The sequence below is a fragment of the Chaetodon auriga genome, chromosome 6 (assembly GCF_051107435.1).
Source record: "Chaetodon auriga isolate fChaAug3 chromosome 6, fChaAug3.hap1, whole genome shotgun sequence".
Taxonomy (NCBI): domain Eukaryota; kingdom Metazoa; phylum Chordata; class Actinopteri; order Chaetodontiformes; family Chaetodontidae; genus Chaetodon; species Chaetodon auriga.
Genome location: NC_135079.1, coordinates 24,601,051 through 24,616,300, shown reverse-complemented (window position 1 = coordinate 24,616,300; position 15,250 = coordinate 24,601,051). Strand labels below are relative to the sequence as shown.

The window sequence follows — 15,250 nt, the reverse complement described above, 5'->3', positions numbered from 1 at the left end:
GGGGTTGAGCGTAAGATCGCAGGTTGGAGGCAAAGAGGCAGAGGGGAGAGAGCACAAACAAATGCAACTGAGAATCAGGTTGGTGCAACAGCGTAGAGGAGCAGAGAAGAAGAAAACCCTCTGCAGTGCAGGAGCCATGCAGGACTGATTAATAGAGCAAGTCTAAGCCTTTTGTCTATATGTGGGAATGAACTGGACCAAATCAAATTCACTGTGTCACTATTTGTGAAATCCTGACAATGTTTGTGTGTGAACACGTCAGGCTCGCAGCATTAAATCCATCACACATCCACTGAACCACTGAAACTAGTGCATTTCCATACACATTTGTCATTTAATCACTTAAGCCCATTTACTCCCACTACACCAAAGCAACTTTTTTTAAGGACAAACTGACAAAGACACACCAATTTAAGATCTATAACTGAATTTATTGCATTAGATTATATTCCTACAGCAAATAGTATCAACAAACACAAATAAGTTTAACACTCTAAAATAGTTCCATGATACTTCAGTTATCGGTACAAGATTGTTGCCTTGCCTTTTTCCCATCCTAAGAAGCAAATCTTAAAACTGTATTTCATGTCCAAAATTTCCCTTTCAAATTTAAATGGGTATTAGCAAATGTAAGTGGAATGGATCAAAACAAGTATTTTCCATATTATCCTACACTTGTTCCACAACTCCAATCAGGACACAATGACTGGCTCCGTAAACAACGACCCTCGTGTAAGTCCCTCAAAAAAAAGGTCGGGTGTGACGATGAATGTGTGATATCTGGAATGTGGTGAAACGGATGCAACGGTTTCCTTTTAGCATCTAAACAAGGCAACATGGCTGAAAGCGCAAGACAGCTGTGAAGAGAACTCCCCAATCAGCTTAAACTTCAACTTCCATCAAGACAAAACGCAATCTGCACTGATTTCAGCTTTCCAATCTTTGATATTTAAAACGAGAAACATCATTAATTATGTATGGGAAATAGTAGGAATTTAAAAAGTTATACTCTATTGACTAAATACAAACATTTAGGTTTCAGTTTGACTTAACTATGTAGGTAAACTTGATCTATGCAACACACGATTTAGCAGATATGATGATATGCATCGTTTGGTTATTGTAATAATATCTTTCCATGTCCTCCATCTTTAGTAATTCTTTCATATCATCTTGAATTTACGTTACGTTCATTTATAGTAATACTACAGTATTTATGAGCAACAGTTTTAATTGATAACACTACACTTGCCACACGATGCAGCAGGCCTACACTTAAATTACTAATTCCAATAATTCCTTTTCTGTGAATCTTACCAGCTTGTTCTGTTATGCTCCTTCTAGTCATATTGATTATATTTAACAATAATATGCAATGCACTTAATTTGGCAAATATTCACTATATTGAGCAAACACAAGTGAGTCTTAGCAGCAGTCTGTCAGGGGGTGAGAGGTTGAGGGATGCAGGAGGAAAATCACAAGAGAACCAATCACAGGCACGAATTCAAGCACTAGTAGAGCTCTCAGTTTTAAGCTGCTCTGATAGGAGGGGGAAAGGTAAAGCTCACAAAGCACTGATACAGGCACTTCACAGTGTGGTGAGTTTCAGTAAGAGGGATACTGTAGGTGCAAAACAGCTTACAGAGAGAAAGAAACACATCACAACGCAGGCTTTAAAGAAACACATCACACAGGAGGAGGTCGAGCTTAAAGAGAGCAGTCACAGGCCACTAGAGGTTACAATCACAAAATAATAAAGCTTGGCTTTTCATTAAAAGACAGGCAGGTAAGCAGTTCACTGAATGTGCTGCCATATGCCAAATCTGAACTGATATTTTGAGTTAAGAAAGCTGGCACATTACCGCCACAACAAACAATAAAATCTGAATAGGAAGCTGTACAGGAGAGTTAAAGAAATTATTAATATTGCTGCCTGGAGAGCAGACCAGAAAGAAGTCTGTCCAACTCTTATTTTTAACTTCCAAGCCAAGGAAAATAAGTGAATTTAAGATGCACCATTCATTTCTAAAATGATGCTGCCAGAGCGCTGCTTTAACGGCCTCAGCCAATCACAAGTCAGAAAATGGCTTCTGACAGAAACAGAAAGAATGCTGCATCTTCAAGAAATAAATCAGTCACTGAGACGAAGAATCACAAGAGTTACATGAACGCTCCTCGGGCTCAGTGAGTCGACACAATCAGCTAAGTCTATACAATCCCACTGACATTAGTGAGCAAAAGAGTGAAAGGAAGTGAGGAAGGGAAAAAAGGAGGGACAAGAGAGTCATGCTAGAGGAGGTTGAGCAGGACATTGATGGTGAAACAGCAGAAGAGGTAGATGCAGTAGGTACACAGGAAGGGAGAGTCTAAGGGGTTGTGTGCCACCTGGTGGCAGGTCCAGGAGAGCGTGCGGCAGAGGGTACGCAGCAGGACTCCCACGCCCATGGCCAGACGGCAGGGCGCAGCCACCACAGCAAGAGAGCAAAGTGGGGTACCTGAGGGCTGGAGCTCGGCCGAGGGGGCTGCCGCTGCCACCGCCCTTCCGGGGGCATCCACAGTCGCCGTAGGGGTTTGGGGAGCCTGGTTCTCCTGCAAAGATAGAGAGGCAGATGATGTCAAACACAGTAAAGTGTGGGAAGACACAAGTGCTCTTAGAAGGTCAGAGCAGAAGAACAAAAGGTTGATAAAACGGTCCCAGACTCGATACATCATCTGACTCCCACATGTTTGCACTCCTGCTCCTGCCCAAGCACTGCATTTCGAAGATAAACCAAACAATTAATTTCTTCATTATTTGCCAGCAAACCCTGATTTCCACCAGGATTTCAATGTGTAAACAAAAACGTGTACCTTAGCAGGAACTGGAGCCGGGGAGGGAGCAGGCCTCTTTCTCTGAGCATAGCCAGACAGACGGTAACAGTAGTGGGGCTTGCAGTAAAATTTCCCTGCAAGAGAAGGAGACAGACGCAAAAAAACGAATAAATTCACAGCATAAATTACTACATGAACTGCATATTCTACGAGTTTCACCTCACGGAGTCCATCAGCTTTATCTGTTCTGCAGAAATAGACAACGTATTTGTTATTTAAAAAAAAAAAAAAAAAAAAGTCCTCTGTCTCAGCTCAGATCGTCAGTGGGTTTCAGTCCCACGGCTATCTCTGAAAAACAGCTACTCTGTCCCGATGAACAAACTGCTGCCTGTCCTCCAGCACAACAGACACCTCCCAGAGAGAAAAAATATGGACTCGTGAGCCTGAACTCAGCTCTGGGGTCAACGTAATGCAATGTCACAGAATGTCTTTAAAGCTCTGAATTACCCACATTAAAAGGCAAAAGCTGTTCAAATTCAAATGACACAAAAATGAGACTCTGCTGAAACTTGGTGCAGTGTATGTGTGGCTTTCAGCTCATGAGCGGTGTGCCCTTATCCCTTTTTTGATACAACCACATTTGCAAATTCCACAGATGACGCTTTGAAAATGCATAACCATTTTCGAGCTTACATTTCTTCTTTATTCACATTACACTGCAGTTCAGTTCAAAGTTGATGTTTAGGAATTTGATGACAGACGGGACATCAATGGAGCAATAATAGAGAAAAGTTATCTTAATGTTAATCCTACCATCCTCCACATCAAAGGCGTAGGAGGACAGTCGTAGTGTCGTGCCACAGTAGTCACACTTGAAGCAGCTGCGATGGAAGAACTTCCCCTCTGCACTCAGCCTCTCCATCACATACACGCGCTTTCGACAGAAGAAGCACACATCGCTGCCACCGATGTTGACGGGGAACTCTTTTCTGAGGGAGCCCTGTGGAAAGAGAGAGCCTGGATCAGTCGTTAGGAAAAAATAAAGGCAATGCAAGGAGAGGCTTAAATTCATCAAAGGTTTAGACATCAAACCACAAGCTCACACACCAGGCCATTGTCCATGTATGCCTGCTTTTGAGCTACTATATAACCTAATAACAACACCACAACAGAGCAAGTCAACAGTTACTGATCAGTAAGTCAAACACAACAGGATCCCAAACTGCAGTTACTTGTTGAGCAAACGCACACTCTACAGGGAGGTGGGAGGTGGATTAATGTTAAATTGACAGAAAACTAACAGATCAGTGTGACAGCAGCACATCACTGTGTGGAGGAAATACAAGAAAACAACACTCTCTGGCAAGTCAGCGCTTTCATCTGTGCTGCCACCTGACTACGACCACAGGGACAGCATGCTTACCGAATCCCTCTTTTCAGGTAGGGGTTTAGGATCTTCCTGAGGTGGAAGCTGATTGGCTATCTGTTCAGCCAATGAGCTAACGCCACCTGTGTACATCCTTACATAGCGCTATCAACAGCATTAGGGGAAAAAAGACAGGTGGACAAACATTAGAAAATGATGGATGAAAAAGAAAGTTAACATGAAAAACAGAAGGAAGATGCAGGAGGAGGAGTGTGTGAGGAGGTCGACTGGCATACTAACAAGAGCTAAAACACAAGAGATGTTCACAAACAGTAGTGTCCAACATGGACGCTTAGACAGGACAAAGCAGTGTTTCCATGCTTAATCAATCAAGTGTTAAAATGTGCCGGCAACACCACCTCAAACTAAATATAGCTCAGAAAAAACAAACTCCAAAGCTAATAAAATAACTTCTGCCCTCAAACAAATGATTCCATAAATTCTAATCGCCAACAAAGAGCATTATTGGATTTCGGACATAAGAAAAAGAGGGCAACTTCTCAGGGATGACAACTTCACTGCTAATGAAGACTACTTACACACTCGAGTAAAGCAATCATGCATTTTTCATTCAGACACACACACAGAGAAAGTCACACTGCACTGTCGCATCACTAATCGAGCAATAACTATGGACAAAAGAAAACGCAGGGAAGAACCATTCAGACTGGTTTGATATGTCGACATGTTACATATGAAACCGTCTTTAGTTAAATCCTGCATGAATCTACACCAGGATTAGCTTTCAATCCATCCAAATTCAAAACAAGATCAGTTATCCTCTGTAGGGTAGGAATTGAGGCCACATGTAATATGAGGCAGCCATGCAAACCATTGCTGTGGATGAGGTTTGAGCGTGCTTTGCTGTGCTGCAGTCCCACTGCACTGCAAAGTCATTACTCCGCCACAGCTGGAACCGAGTTTGTCAAAGTGGGAATTACACTAGATGAGATTTTTGCATCCAAGCTACTCTTCCAATCCAAAACAGCAGCTAGGGACTTCCTCGACAAAACAGATCTGGGAATTATAATTGAGTTCAAGCACAACCCAGCTAAGAATATTTTGATATCTGTTCAGATAGAGGCACAGTCACACGGACTGATTACACAAAAACAAACTAATCACAAACTTCAGTCAATAATTACCAGGTTGCAAATGAGTTTGTTAATACTTCACAAGCAGACAGCTGTTAAAGGTCCAGTGTGTAGGATTTTGTGGCATCTAGTGGCGAGGCTGCAGACTGCACCCAACTGAACGACCCCCGCGAAAAACGCAAAAGGCGCTCTCTAAAGCCAGTGTTTGGTTTGTCTGCTGTGGGCTACTGTAGTTTCAGGTGATTATACACTAATGAAAACATAACTATGAAAACTACATTAAATTTCTTCCAATAAATCTCCCTAAATCCTACACAGTGGAGCTTTAAAGCAAGTCTCAGATGAGCTTAAGTCATGTTAAGCAACTTCTGTAATGAAGTGACGATGCAGCCTCCTTAAAGACCAGCTGTAGGTGTTGTGTGTTAGGGTCACCACACTCCATTCCTTGCCACTGTGAAATGACTACCTGTCTCAAGGTTTCAGAGGAGGAGGAGGGAGAATCGGGGGGAGACTGGGCTCGGGCCAGGTGCCATTGTTCCATAAAAAAACGCGAGGGTTTTTTCTTAGTCTCCACATAAAGGACGGATAGAGGACAGTAACTTAGTTCACAGTTTTCCAACATCTGTTTCATACTATTTTCTGAAATAAAGCTATGAAATCAGTTTTGTTTGGAGTGCAGCCTGTTTGTCAGCTTATTTTGCTCGTCTGTTCTATGCTAACGCTTTAGCTTATTGCTAAGTAATAGTAAGCTACTCTGTACTAGTTTTTACTCACTGTGGCCATGTTCTTAATGTTTCTACTTTTTAATAATATTCTTATATCTGCACCTGTGCAAATGGCAAATAAGGTCACTTGAACTTGACTCAAATATCAAAGTTAGTCATGTTTTCTCTTAGCTGTTGTGTGCTTCTTACACATTAGCTTAAATTGCTAAGTAGCCAGTTTACTTTGATACTATTGAGATAAAAATTCTTCTAGTGTTTTTAGTAACTTTGTAACTTAGTACTTTGACACAGTTTTAAAATAAAATCTCATTAATAATCCAACAGTGTGAACAGTTTATATTCACATCTCTTCACTTTATAGTCATCTCCCCTGCAGTGAAAACTAGCCATGCAAGCTATGTATGTGGACATGCTAAACTAACAATACCTGCAGGGGATACAAGGAAGATTTTGGTGTAAAAAGGTCAAATTGACCGACTGGGAAAAAACTGTAAAGTATATGTGATAATAAGCTTTCTGTGTTAATGGGGAATTTCACCTGTGGTCCGACTGGCTTGCCCTCAAACTGAGAGGCAAGCTGCTCGGCCCTCTCCTGAATACTAAGCACATATAACGGCATTTTATCATCAGATCGCAGAGGCCTTGCAGGCTCCTGGAGAGAAACAGATGATTCAGTCAGAAAAGGGATTCACAAGGAGGAAACTGTACTTATTGTCTGCCTATTCAGTAGTTTTCAAAACTAACCTTCTTTCCAAAAAGCTAGTCATTGTGGTAATGGTTTGTTAGTCATTGTTTTCATAGTTCCAGCTGGCAGCCTTTCATTTATGCAGTAACGTAAGCCTGCGTGAGTAAGCTATGAAAGCGATGCCCTGCAGTTAGTCAGGCTAACTAGCAGAAATAATAAAACAACAGACTAGAGATAAATAAACACAAACTGAACAGGCTTGACTGATCTTTCAAGTACGTTCTGACTGTCAAAAAGTGAGAACTTCCAGAAGAGGTGATTTCTCAGCACGACAGAGAATGATGTGTTAAGAGTCTCAGTCCACAGCAGCAAATCCTAACCTTTCTGGAAGAGTCAGGGGAGGATAGCTGTGCATGAGGACTCTCAGTCAGGCCACGAGACAAGTTCCACTGCTCTAAAAACAAACCGGATGGCTTTTTCTTAGGCTCCAGGGAGAAAAGTGGAATGGTTAAAAGACAGAATTAGACTTAGGAGGATGTGTAAATACACACACCAATAGCATGTTCTTGACATACAGGCCAACAATTGCATCCAATAAATCTTGATGATGCAAAATAGGAATCCATGTTCTCACAGACTGTCCATGCATGGTGTTCACCTTTGGTGGCCTGTCAGGTTTGCCCTTAAACCTGGAAATGAGGCGCTCAGCCCTCTCCTGTATACCAGGTATGTGAATGGGTCCTGGGTCTGTCAGGTGCAGCGGCTTCCACTCCTGCCAAGGGAGCCCTAATGAGACTTGATGATGATGTTGGTTTGTTTTTTTTCCCACAAACAAGTCTGTTTACAGCTACTCCAACCAGTATCTCATTAAAAAAAATGCCAACCACAAAACAGCAGTGAGAGCAGTGACAAGCTGAACCCAAACTCATGCAGTCATTCATTTACTCTACCCCGTATTTCAGAGGCATCTCGTAGTATTCAAGTTCCTCTTCCTCCGGATTTTTACACAAATGCTTGAAGGCAGAAATGAGCAGAAACATACCAAATGAACACTTTGGTTCGCATCAGGAATAAACAGATTCTTAAAAAAGGAGCTGTTGATTTTCGTATTAGAGAACAGCTTGTTATGATGGTGCCTGACAATAAATTAAAACTAACCAAGGTCCCCTGAGTCTACATCTACTTAGAAGCCGTCACATCCCAACAACATACCCTTCAGCATGAAAATAAGCAGCTCCTCTGATAATGACACACACAACCCACTCACAGGGAACTAAACAATACTTTAACCTCTTAAGGAAGTTCATGTGGGGAAATGAAGTGTTCTGTTTCTATTTGAGCTACACACAGGAGAGGTCAAAACTGAGGTAGAGCAGAGGTAATTAGAAAGGGTGCTTTTAGAGAACAGAAAGGGGAGCCAGGGGGTCAGGAGATGGGTTTGCAGTGGATTCGTGGCAGAGATACACAGATGCCAACAGACAGATACAGCAGACTATGTGTCACCTCTGAGTGAAGAGAGAGCGAGGAAGTGGAGGAGGAAGAAGGGAGCAGAATGGTTTTCTTTGGGCAGCTCCGAGAGCCCGAGCTGGACTGTTGGTCTGCACCACTTCTGGCCTTGAGAGATGAGGGACAGGAACAGCAGATTCAGCAGAAGATGATGGCGATGAGAGTGAAAATGGCGAGCTACTGCTAAGAGCAGAAATGCTTCACACTCTTCATTGGTGCAATAAATAATTGGATAATACATTTGAACGCTTTGTACAAATAAGAGATGGAATTGTATCTAAAAATATTTGCATATACACTCAGTACGGCTTAGCAAACAGCTTGGTTAATAGAATTAGTGCGGTGACACACTGGCACACACACACAATTCAGTACACATATTTCATGGATGCAAGAAAATCCTAAGGACAAGGCATGAAGAGAGATTAACTTTATGACAAGAGTACAAGCAAAAGTTTGCCAATATACAAAAAATGACCACTGAATATAAGAGTGGCTTAAAGAGAATATCCTGAACATTACGTAGAGAAGTACTTAGGATTATCAAGATTTACTCTACAGCTACAGGCTTACTGTGCAGTGAGAGGACATTTAAGAACAGCAGTGAATTAAATCCCATAAAACAGGAGAGTCTGAAGCTTTAAATCAGTGTCTGGGTGGCAAATGCTTAATCTAGTGACAAGACAAAAAAGACAACTTTCAAAGCATCAGCAGCAGAACGCTGGCGCTTAACTGTGCTGACTCAGTTATTCACATGAGAGAGCAGCAAAGCAGGATGGTCTTCTGCTGAGCCTGGTAGAGTGAATGAAGCACTGGATCGGATTTCTCAGTGAGCAACATTTCGACACACCTACAAGCAGGGTTGGCGGCTAACAAAACAGCAGGTTTAACTGTATCTACTTCCACAGTGAGGGTAGGAACATTGAACTACTGGAGCTCTCTGGTCATAGAAAAGTAGCAGAAAAGGCAACAAGACAGCAGACATTTGGAAGAAGATGCATTTGCAAGGTTTGTCGATACACACAAAGCTTTTTGTTGGTGAGAAAAAAATGAATGTAAAGAGAGCTTTGTTTAGGAAATCTATGTAAGGTAGCTTTAGCTGGCTGGCTACTGCTAACAAAAGCTCACTGTGCATCATTATCTTTATGTACACACTTTTCTTCTAAGCTATCATTTTGTGTTTAAAACACTGCAGCTAGGTAACAATCCCTAGCCTGTTAGCATTTTATGATCATGCATTATGTCACTGTATATGGTTGCATTTTGAACATGAATGAAGCCTTCCTACATCTGACTACAACATAGCCACCACTTGCCACTGCTCTTTGCAAATATAATACACAAAAATAGAAATGTGAATCTGGTAACTGCTGATCTGATGCAGTGCAGCTGCAGAATCATGTGTCTTTTCATATTTGTAACAAAGTCTTAGCTGTTGTGGGGTCATGAGACCATCTGAACACTCCCCATATTTCGCTGATTGATCTGCGTTGGGCTTATTCAGTTCTCAGTGGATTTTTTTCAGAATCTTGTACTGTATAATGAGCTCAGGAAATGTTGTCTGGCTTGTTGAGGCTACCTCCCCACTGCTTGCTTCTGGATTGGAACACCAATCCATCTCTATCTGCAGGTGGTGAATCTGGACTTAATGGGATGTGAAAGCAGTTGGAGGACTACCAGGCCAGAGTAGCTAACCATACCTGCTCCCCTCTGTTGGGCAGTGTTTGACACTTGATCATTTCTTTGTAGCGAATGCTCAGCTGCTCCTGCTGCTGTGTGCGTCTCTGAACCAGGACAGGAGAAGAGGGGAAACCATGACGGTGTCACACTCTTGTGAGTCTCTCACAAAAACACACACACAAAGCTGCACAGCTATTCGATCCAGAAGTTAAAAACACTCACAGTTTTTGTTAGAACACACAACAGGAGCTATCGAGTGAATTCCTCTAAATGTCACACGACAGATCTGCAGACTGTTACGAACAAGGTGAGGCTCAGACTAGTGCAGGTCAACACAAAGCAGCTTTCGACACACCACAGGGACATATGGTTAGATGAGGCTAGCTGTTAGTCTCTAAGGGGAGAAGGTTCCACTCTTTACCTTTCTCCATGCTGGGACGGGTGCCAGGTACACTGGCTCATTCACAGGGGTTTGAGGCAGGGTGGGGGGCAAAAGGCGGTCCAGATTGGGCAGAGACTCCCCCTTTGTGGTCGGATAAAGATGAGTGACAGGGAGGGTGACCAGTAAAAGGCCCGAATAACCATGCAAGGCATCATGAAATAGTCCATGATGGGAGGTGGAAACAGGAGGAAAAAAAAAAGAGAACGAAGGAAGTGAATCATGGTTGGATGGAGTCAGAGTGGTTGGAAAATATGTATTCAAAACAAAAAAGGAAATGACAGAGAGTCATAGGAAGATCGTGCTGAGAGCTCTGTAGTAATAGCACTTACAGACATCACACAGTAAATAGAATGCAAAACGTACATCAATAATAGATGGAAAGAGAGCAAAGAAACAAATTGTGTGTATACAGTACCTCTAGCCAAGCAACTGCTACACTCTTTAGCCTTTATAAAACCCAAAGCCTTCCCACAAACCTTTCAATTACTAACTTTTACGTTTGTACTAAAATAATCATATAATTAGCTATTTTGATCGACTTCTGAGGTCCAAAACAGAAGCTTTAATGTAAAAGAAAAATCAAATCAGAAGCAGTTATTCCATCACACAGTTACACACAGACATTTTCTCAAACAGCAACAGTTGAGAGTTGTCTTTCTCTCCTTCAACAATACTGTCTAGTGTCCCCGTGGCCCACTCTTCCCTCCCACTCTCAGAAGCAAGCAAACCAAAGCTCTGTGAACCAATTCACCCGAGCCCTCCGGGCCCAGTCAGCATTGTTAGACCACCTACATGAACCAGGAACAATACCCAGCCTGACCAATATTAGCATTCTGGACCTCAGCTCATTAAGACAGTGGCCTACAGCTCGTCCATCACGAGACCAGAGGCCCTGCCACACAGCGTCAAATAGTCAAAATAGTCTTTGAAAGGAGAAACAGACCACAGTGAGTATGCAAAACTGATCTGAACCCCGGTGATGTCCAGAAAGTCTGAGAATCGCAGAATGAAGCATGTGACTTCCTCCATACCTGTCGTTTGAGTCCTGTATGCTGTGCTGGAGCGTTCTCCTCAAACTTGGCGAGCAGCTGGGTGGCCATGACCTTAACTTTGTTGTGGTTCCCCACGGTGGAAGAGTCCATTTTTCTCTCTGTCATGATAGCTGGAACAGACGGCCTGTCATCACGAGCGCTCCTGGATACCTCCTCCTGTGAAAAAGTAGGAAAACAGTGAAAATGTTTGCCTGTTGCTGTCAGTCTACTGGGCTTAATTAGTCTGTTCTGGTTGGACCGGCTGCTCAAAACGATGATCAGAAGCTCAACATCTGAGACGCTTTGCTGTCAGAAACACTCACATCTTCAGACTGGCTGGTTTTCCTTCTCTTCCCCAAACCGTCAACATCCTTCTCTTTTTTGTCCTGTTGATGACACATCAAGAGTTATTTTCACCCCTACTGCAATGATCAAATGCCATTTTGATGATTCAAGAAGGATCACAGGGCATTTGAGCATTTCTCAGACACTGACCTTTGGATTTCGCTTCCTGGAAATTGCTATGCTCTGACCAAGCTTGCTAAGGAAGGAGATGGGAGATTTGGTGCTGGCTATCAGTGCTGCCTTCTCCTCAGGACTCAAGTTGTGGTTATCTGAGCAGAAAACCACAAAGGAAAAAAGAAGATTAAAAGCATGAAAAGGCACTTTAAATCCTCTCAGGATTATGGGTAATTATGTTTTCGCAGCATCTGTGAGAAGACAACACTTCTGTAATTACAGACACCCTGCAGAAGAAGCAGCCCCGCTGCATCACCCACTCTCACCTCTAGGTGGCACTGTGTCCTTAAACATCTCATAGAACTGGCTAAGATACATGACCATGGAGAGTTTGTCTGGCTCTACCACAGAGGACATCTCCTTGCCAGTCATGCAGGGCGAGATGCCAAATTCCCTCTCGGCCACGTCAAAGCCCAACTGGTTGTTCTTCTCCTGGTCCCGCTCGTCCAGGGAATCAAAGTCACTGAGTGAGGAGGAAGAGGACAGGTGTGGTGAACACAATGACAAAGATAAGGGACAAACAGAAAAGGCTAAATTGCCCAAAAAGCATGAAGTATTCCTCCCAGCAGTCATAATATCTGCTGTACCTGTAAATGTAACATGAAGAAATGCATTGTCTACTGAATTCAGCTGACTTCTGGTATCAGATTGGGTTGTGATTCCTTGAAGAATGTACAGTCCAAGTCCAACTCTCCTTTGAGGCCTGTTTTGGTTCCTATCAACTCTTCAGGAAAAATCAAGCTCTTTAGCTGCTAAATGCTCCACTATGTTCATCAGCATGATCACTCACTTTGTCCGTGGTTTTCGAGCTTTTTCTCAAAAAACAGCTACCTGTTGTGGCTGGAAATGGCCATCGATAGCAGTGACTAAGGCAGAAAAGCTGCAGGCTGTAAAAACAATTAATTTACTTGATCCATCATGAATATAAGAACACTGATTATTGCAGCTTTGAATTTCTTTAATACAATCCAAATATCACGACTGGTGAGCTCCTGATGTGCACTGTGAATTAACACGACATGCTTACGATAACTTCAACATAACTGATGATTCTTAATTATCCTGCACACCAAATTAATGAAGAATAGACAAAATATCTGTCTCACTTTGTGATTAGTCAGCAAAACTTAGAAAAACAACAAATCTATATTTTCCACCGACATCTATCCAGCAGCTTTGGATAGAATGGACATTAACGGACAGTGAGCCCACATTAAACACTGATGAGAAAGCATTTCTGAACAGCAGGCTTCTGCACATGTTGTAGAAAGCATTACTGTAAATGTCATTACACTGCAGCTGAAAAGACCATTAACATGGGTCATCAATACACCTCAGCTGCACACACAGTCCATTTAAAAGCATTAGCATTAGAACATCACATCAGGCCCGAAGTCCATCCTCAACTCAATCCCTCTTAACCATCCGTCTTGTACAAGTATTCACGGGAACGCAGTTTTCCCAAGGTACCTCCACTCATCACCCTCCCTCCCTGCCTCCCATCATCTGGCCTATCAGAGGCAGCAGAGCACAACTTGGTAAAGGTTACACCAGGACGTACACACTAATAGCTTATAATGTTAATTGCCACGTCGCCTCAAGAGGACAACAAACTACATTAGACAATGCGGATGGAGACTGTGTTGTTTATAGAGTGTATGAGGTTAAGGAGAGTGTTTGTGTGTGTGTGTGTGTGTGAGTGTGGGAGGGAAAGCAAGGATATAAGGAGGGCCCCCTTTAGGGACCCAAGAGGCCATTATGACCGGTAGCTGTCACCTAATTTACAGTGATATACGACTCCAAACCAAGGTCCCAACCAGACAATAAACATCATTTGCAACCAACAAACTCACATAAACACAGCAGGCCAGTCATTCCAGGCACTGCAGCAGTTTTAACCCTTTCACTCTAACCATAATGGGACACGCTTGGCAGAGTCTCTGCATGTATTCCTTTCATACTCACATTAGATCTGGTCTGTATCGGTCAATGAGGGCGCACAGAGCCAGGCCGCTCTTCCAAGACATAGTAAGGTCCATTACGTTGACATTCTTGTATCCCTCCGTTTGTCTCTGGCACCAGCTCAGCAGTTTACTGGATCGAGCTATGGACTCTGGTGTGGCAGAATGAGAAAATTACAGGCTTGATGGAAAAGCAGCAGGTTGAACAGAATCTGGATTAAACATGGAAAGAAATATAAACTGTTTCTCAGCAGCACTACATATCTCTTGCTGGGCAATCTCATGGCCTTGGTCAGGCAAGACTGAACATAGGATCATAAAGTTTTGTCATCCATGGCCTCATCATCCATGTTAGTACCAGTTTTAACCAGCCAATGAGGAAGTATTACGATGAGAATGTTCTCATGACCCATGAGAACATTTGTACTGATGTAAGGAAGGAAAGGGATGCAAATGAGGGGTTAGGAGGAAATGCAGAACTCACAGGAAACCTTTAAACGTTGAATACAACCAGGGAGCTCGAATGAGAGTATCAATGACTGAGTTAGTACACGCAAAAATAAATTCAGAGGCTGCAGTCCATCCACAAGTTCCATCATTCCACTGTTCATTTCACATTATTCACTCATGAGCACAAAGCAGGTAATCCTCAAAACTGTTAAAACTAGGAATCCCTCAAAAGCAACACCATGTATTCGGACTTTGTGTTACCTTGCAACTGCTTGTCAAGCAGGCAATAGTCTAGAGTGAAAATAGTTCGTTATTACATTTCAGCAACAGTGATTGCAGCAAAAAGCATGTCTTTGAAAACAGTTTATAGTCTCTTTTTATAAACATATTAGAGATACAAACCATTCCTGGATAACTTGGGCGCTGAAGAGTTGATCACATTCTCAATTTCAATGCGCATTTCCCTGGACTCCCCTGTGTCACAGAGGTGCCTCATCTGCAACATACACATGATCACAACATATGAAGAATTCCATGAAGAACGACTGCTTCGCAAAAACAAAAACAATGCACCCGCGATGTGTCGGCTCTCACACTCACCTGGCTGGGCTTGAGGAAGTTAAGGCTAATGTTGGGGTAACGTGTGGTGGGATCCACGCTGTACTGACTGAAGTTCTTACTGACGTTTTCTGGTGTGGTTTGGGGGAGTAGACGGTATATACTCTCCCTGAAGCAAAGAGGAATAAATGAGACATATTCCCATGCACTGTGTCAGCAGAGCCTTCTTGGTGGGAGGAAAATACAGACAGAAATTACAGCAATAGATTAAGAAAACATCATTACACTGTTATCAAAAAGTCACATTCAGTTCTTAAGAGAGCCTCTTATCCTGTTAGTACTAGCAGAGGTGGGACTGATG

General features: G+C 42.7%; 1 protein-coding gene across 8 annotated transcripts in view; it reads right to left on the bottom strand.

The window, feature by feature from the left end:
• The window catches only part of mical3a (microtubule associated monooxygenase, calponin and LIM domain containing 3a), a 91,825-nt gene that overhangs the window by 25,561 nt on the left and 51,014 nt on the right, over positions 1-15,250 (bottom strand). For 3 of the 8 annotated variants that reach the window (XM_076732917.1, XM_076732919.1, XM_076732918.1), the window contains exons 10-19: positions 14,932-15,058; positions 14,734-14,827; positions 13,886-14,033; positions 12,187-12,383; positions 11,897-12,015; positions 11,725-11,787; positions 11,402-11,578; positions 3,626-3,812; positions 2,852-2,946; positions 95-2,590 (exon numbers count right to left, since the gene is read on the bottom strand). In XM_076732917.1, coding sequence (XP_076589032.1) covers positions 2,291-2,590; positions 2,852-2,946; positions 3,626-3,812; positions 11,402-11,578; positions 11,725-11,787; positions 11,897-12,015; positions 12,187-12,383; positions 13,886-14,033; positions 14,734-14,827; positions 14,932-15,058 — 1,507 coding nt within the window. In that variant the 3' untranslated portion in view covers positions 95-2,290. Of the gene's footprint in view, positions 1-94; positions 2,591-2,851; positions 2,947-3,625; positions 3,813-4,235; positions 4,344-5,798; positions 5,901-6,595; positions 6,710-7,122; positions 7,228-7,400; positions 7,515-7,692; positions 7,756-8,245; positions 10,033-10,349; positions 10,452-11,401; positions 11,579-11,724; positions 11,788-11,896; positions 12,016-12,186; positions 12,384-13,885; positions 14,034-14,592; positions 14,623-14,733; positions 14,828-14,931; positions 15,059-15,250 lie in introns of those variants that run through there. The other 5 variants (XM_076732916.1, XM_076732915.1, XM_076732921.1 and 2 more) reach the window with 4 other exon arrangements.